This window comes from Eurytemora carolleeae, unplaced genomic scaffold (assembly GCF_000591075.1).
Source record: "Eurytemora carolleeae unplaced genomic scaffold, Eaff_2.0 scaffold326, whole genome shotgun sequence".
Lineage (NCBI taxonomy): Eukaryota > Metazoa > Arthropoda > Copepoda > Calanoida > Temoridae > Eurytemora > Eurytemora carolleeae.
In genome coordinates this window covers 204,123-209,793 of record NW_019396246.1, presented here as the reverse complement: position 1 = coordinate 209,793, position 5,671 = coordinate 204,123, and the positions used below count along the sequence as shown (strand labels likewise).

The following is a 5,671-nucleotide window of genomic DNA, read 5'->3' as shown; positions in this document are numbered from 1 at the left end:
TTTTTACCCCCCCCTACAGAATCCTTATATCCGCCCCTGTTTAAACATAAGTTTAAAAAAACCCTCCTGCATCACACAGAGGCACATTTTGATGTATTGCGCATGCTCATTACTGCATAGCTGAGGCTTGGTCTGCCTAGCATATCTGGGAGGCTCGTGTCTGAATAGCGGAGGCTCATGGCTCCCTCCCTCGTAAAACATTTGACACTTAGTCAACGAATAACGACATTCGAAGAAATCAATGCACGCACGAATTCAGAAAATTCTACCACGAATGAAACACAAAATAGGGTTAGCCACAAAGAATGAGACCCTAAAGGGACTGTAGAGGAAAATTGAAAGGGGTATATAGGCTGAAATCTACGCATTTTAGGAGTTGATCGAGACCCATAAGAGTTCCATCTGATGTTCCTGTCTCGAAAAAACTGTGTCTAATTTATACGAAAATATATATAATTTTTTTTTACAAAAATAGTAGGGTTAAATAAATTATATTTAGCAAATACGCTACCAATCTGAAAACGACGATTTCCCAGAGGAGTCTATAATGTTTAATTTTTAATACATATAATTGACAATTTATTTATTACGTCCGCATCACATGTGTGTGTGACGTGACAAGAACTCTCACCAATGGCAGTGCAGTTTTATTGTCACATGTCTCTGTCTGTATCACGTGACCAGTTAAATTAATAACAACATTCAAAGATGCCAATAAACGAACTCAAAAAATCTCTCAACGTGAAATAGAGGGTGTTTTTTAAATCTTGTTAATTCTGATTGTTCTCAAATACAGGGGGAAAAATAAATATGTTAACATATAATGGGAGGTTTGATTTACAAAAAGAATTAGATGATTATGTTAAAAGATGTTGAAAGTGTCCGCCCGCATTCTTCAAACAAAAAGTCGCTCTTTTCCGGAAGTTTTCAGCCGCTGACTGATGCGTAGACCAAAAAAATTGCTCCGATCTTTTTTGAACTTTTAATGCAACCTAGGCCTATAATCAAAGAGGGGGTTCCCTGAAAATTATAGTCAGATCAGTCGAAAAATGAGGGTGCCGTTAAAAACTCTCTAAAAGTCGCCTCCCCTGCTCGCCCATGTTGTTACATACAATTAAACCCATGATGACCGGTTTTTTTGGACGCTGCGCCATCATTTTTAAAGCTATTGAGCTAAAATTTGAAGCATACCCGTATCACATGCATAGATAGGCTGTGGTGGAAAAATTCTAAATTTTTCTTAATTTTCTAAGGTTTAAAGGAAGAAAATATGCAAAATGAAATCTGTACTATTAATGGCCAATAGATGCGTTTTTTTTATTTTTTTCGCGGATTTTTATAAATTCAGTAACCTCTCTCTCTACTCTTATTGATAAACCCTTTCCACCATCTCCTGAATTCTATTCTTATTGATAAACCCTATACCCCCTCTCCTGAATTATAGTCTTATTGATAAACCCTATCCACCATCTCCTGAATTCTACTCTTATTGATAAACCCTATCCACCATCTCCTGAATTCTACTCTTATTGATAAGCCCTATCCACCATCTCCTGAATTCTACTCTTATTGATAAACCCTATACCCCATCTCCTGAATTCTACTCTTATTGATAAACCCTATACCCCATCTCCTGAATTCTACTCTTATTGATAAACCCTATACCCCATCTCCTGAATTCTACTCTTATTGATAAACCCTATACCCCATCTCCTGAATTCTACTCTTATTGATAAACCCTATACCCTATCTCCTGAATTCTACTCTTATTGATAAACCCTATCCTCCATCTCCTGAATTCTACTCTTATTGATAAAAACCATGTGTGCACAGTTATTTGTAAAATGTAGATATTTTTTTTTGCATTACCATAAGCATAACTCATTTGAAATTTGAAAATTTATTTATAATTGTCTCAATCCTATAATACAAGCGTATGCATATGAACAATTTTTTTATCAAGAGCCAAATTTTATATTATCCCACAAGCTGGTTACAATGTCTTTTAAAATCAGAAATACTCCTACAGAAGGTCAGTTTGGAACCCTCACAAATGCAGTGTACTAACCAAATCATATCAAGAGTATACATATTTATATTTTAACACATTTTTATTGTGATATTTTTTTTACAGATAAACATTTTTTTGGATATTAAAATAGCAAAAAAAGCTTTCATGTGATTAAAATTGGACTGTTTTTTACCTAACAATTTGAAAATAATATTCAAATTTTTTAAATGATGATATATACGATATCTTATTTTAACTTTGTTCGATATGACAACACGTTTACAGTATGGCACAAACATCAATTCCGTCTGCCATTCCGTCATCCATAAACACTGTAGTCTCCATAGGAACTATTCCGTCCTAATACACCAAAAGGTTTGAGGTCAGGCATAACAAATATTAAATCCGTAAAATTATTTATGTTTAAATTTGAATTAAAGTCTTAAATAAACTGAAAAGGAAAGGACAATTTACACATTTTATTCATACGTATAATGACGACCTTTTCTATCCTGGAGATATCGACGGGGTAGAAGACCAGTAGATCCATCATTATACAACATCTAAACAAAAAGGAATTGTTGTTGTTAATGTTTTATAATTATTGTTTTTGTGTAGTATGTTTTTGTTCTTATATAGGCTGGTGTGTTTTTTTTTGTAAAAAAAAAAAAAAACTATCCTTTCAGGTGAAATTTTAGAAACGAAACTAATCTCTAACTTAGAAATGATACACAGTAAAAACGTCTCATTGGTATCAAATGAAACCTAATATTTTTCCTGCACTCTCGGTTCAAAACCGTTACAATGCCAGTCTCTCCCTTTAGAGTCTGTTGATCAGACTGATTAAGTTTATTTCTTTTGAATCTCTGAAGGTTTGAAGAATCAATTTAGGATATCAAAGGTCTCCGCACTGTTGACATCGACTTTAGATCTTGTAGATTAGCATTGTCCCATTACACATTTCAGACCTCAGCATGGGCCGCCGTGGTACATTTGAATATCCGAGCCGGGTTAACCTTTCCGGTCACAGTTTGTACTGTACCGCACGGACATTGATTTGATAAAGCAGACAATCAACAGTACTAGCCGGTGCAGCAAGGTTGACGCGGTCAGACTTTATGCTTCATTTATGTTGAATTTACTTTTACTAAAGGGGCAGAGGTGCGTGTCAGACTTCTCTCACTCTGCTGCTAGAAATAATTGCACATTAAAGGGATTATACAAACATAATTTCAAACCCCAGCAGGGATTCATCTAAATACAGGGATCAACAGCAGGGATTCATATAAATACAGGGATCTACAGCAGGGATTCATATAAATACAGGGATCTACAGCAAGGATTCATCTAATTACAGGGATCAAGAAAAGTTAAATATCGAGATTTACTCAAACACAAGGTTCGATATCTGTTTAATCTAAAAAGAAGGTATTAAGAACGACGTTATAAACAAATTAAGCTTAAAAACATAAACATAAAAGAATAAGAAGCCCTGTACTTTATTGTTTGCTGTGATTTGGAGAAAAAAATATTTAGTAAAAATATTTTGATTTTGCTGAAAAGAGAGCAATTATAAAGAGTAGATATTGACGTCATATTTTATAGAAGAAATTCTACTTAAACCCAATTCAGTGTATTCGCTGTAATTCTTTTTCTTTTATCTATATCTATATTTATATCTAATACATTATACATACAAAGACAAGAAAAGAAGGTGTAATTACTGTTAATTAAATATGTAAAACAAAAATAAACCAAAAGATAAGTTAACATAAAGAAACTCTGCAGTAGCTCAATCTCCATGCTAGGGTTTCCAACGCAAATTAGTGTAAACTTGGCACAATTCCGTATAATTCCACCCCTTTTCGGACAATTCCCCGCAATTCCGCACATCAAGAACAGGCCAGTTCCTTGCAAAGGAATTCCGATTGGAAACATTAATCTTCGCGATAAGATTGAGAAGGTCAAATTAATGTAATGCGAGTTTGTGAACCCGTATCTCATCTACACGCACCTCTGATCCTTCAGTAAAAGTAAATTCAACCTAAAGTCTGACCGCGTCAACCTTGTTGCACAGCGGCTAGTTCTATTGAGTGTCTGATTTATCTACCCAATTTTCGTGGCGATACAAACTGGGACTGAAAAGGTTGACCTGTCTCGGACTTTCAAATTTACTATGGCTGCCCGTGTTTAGCTTATATTTTTCCCTCAAGTATGAAAGCAAAATTTTTCTTATGTCAAAAATTAAAATAAGAAAAATCTTCTCAACAGTATTGAACAAGAGGAGTTATATTATTAAAATAAAAAATGTAATGATTTTAATAAAACGTAAAAGGAATTGAGTTTTTGCCACACACTCTGATTATTCAATGTTTGCAACCCATGTCGTAGACCTATTAATTAGAACTACTAATTCTGTTAGATGAAATATTCTAAGTTTGAAACATCAGGTTGCTAAGATAAAGGGATTAGAAAAAAAAACAATTCCTTTACTTTAATTTAAATGTTCGTCATACAACTACTATTACATACACTTCCTTCTTTTGAATATATGGCATTTTACATTTCCCTATTACATGGATACATACATTATACATATCTATAAGCCCCCAGGCAGGTAAGGTTTATGGATGATTGAATTTTTGAAACATTTGCCTCTAACAAAACTCGATTCTTGAAAATGCTGAAAACCCACGAAATATTTTTTTAAGAAATCCGCAAAATTTTTGTTTGTTTTTGTTTGACAATGTATAAGAATAGAAAATGTTCACAATTGATATATATATATATAAATATATTTGGTATATATATATGGTATATATTCAAATATATATAAGAGTATTAGGAAAAGGAATTTCTGATGTATTTGTAGAAACAAATATAATATTTCTTTTCTACAATATTATACTGCAGGATTGGATGTATTTGGATTTATTTCCTATTTATTCTAAAGAAAACATCAGAAAAATTTCTATTGATTAATAACTTCATGCAGTCGTCTTTGACAATTAAAATATTTTTCATCAATTGCAAAATAGTTTACGCCATAACTATTAAACAATGATTACGAATGCGCCCCAGTCCTGCCATTTTCAAAATGTGGTCTGTCATTTTCATTTTCATTTTGCTTAAATGATTACTGATGATTCCGGAGTGGATCTTTGAAAAGAGGGGGGGGGGGGTTAAAACTTTCCAATAAAACTGTGATTCAGTGGGAAGAGCACCAAGCGAAACTTGTGAGCGAGGAATTAGGAATTTTAAGGAATTGGCATTAAAAGTGAGTATTTTAAACTTTAAATCTATCGAATTGATGAAAAGTAAAACTATTATGATTTATAAAGGATTACGAAATGACTACAACCCTCTAAGAGACCACACCTAACGGGGGGGCTTTCTATATTTTCAAGGGAATAATTGAGTTAGAGCGCGCGCGCAAAATGCGCCTTGTTGCTATACCTAGCGGTTTCTACACCACGCACCTCTGACCCTTTAGTAAAAGTAAATTCAACCTAAAGTCTGATATACACGACAAAAGTCTGGTAGGTGGGAAGGTACCTAAATGCATAACTAGCATATTATATATTGTATATTTTATTCCGATTGATAAAAACATTGCCGAATATAAAGTGTATGTGAACCCCGCTAGATGGTATGCGGGAC

General features: G+C 33.7%; 1 protein-coding gene across 2 annotated transcripts in view; it reads right to left on the bottom strand.

Annotated features, from left to right (window-relative positions):
* Positions 1 to 1,868: 1,868 nt before the first annotated feature.
* Positions 1,869 to 5,671, bottom strand: part of LOC111699289 (uncharacterized) — a 14,702-nt gene continuing 10,899 nt past the window's right edge. The window contains exons 9-10 of one of the 2 annotated variants that reach the window (XM_023469922.1): positions 2,514 to 2,574; positions 1,869 to 2,371 (exon numbers count right to left, since the gene is read on the bottom strand). In XM_023469922.1, the coding sequence (XP_023325690.1) occupies positions 2,331 to 2,371; positions 2,514 to 2,574 (102 nt within the window). In that variant the 3' untranslated portion in view covers positions 1,869 to 2,330. The remainder of the gene's footprint in view (positions 2,372 to 2,513; positions 2,575 to 5,671) is intronic. The other variant, XM_023469921.1, reaches the window with a different exon arrangement.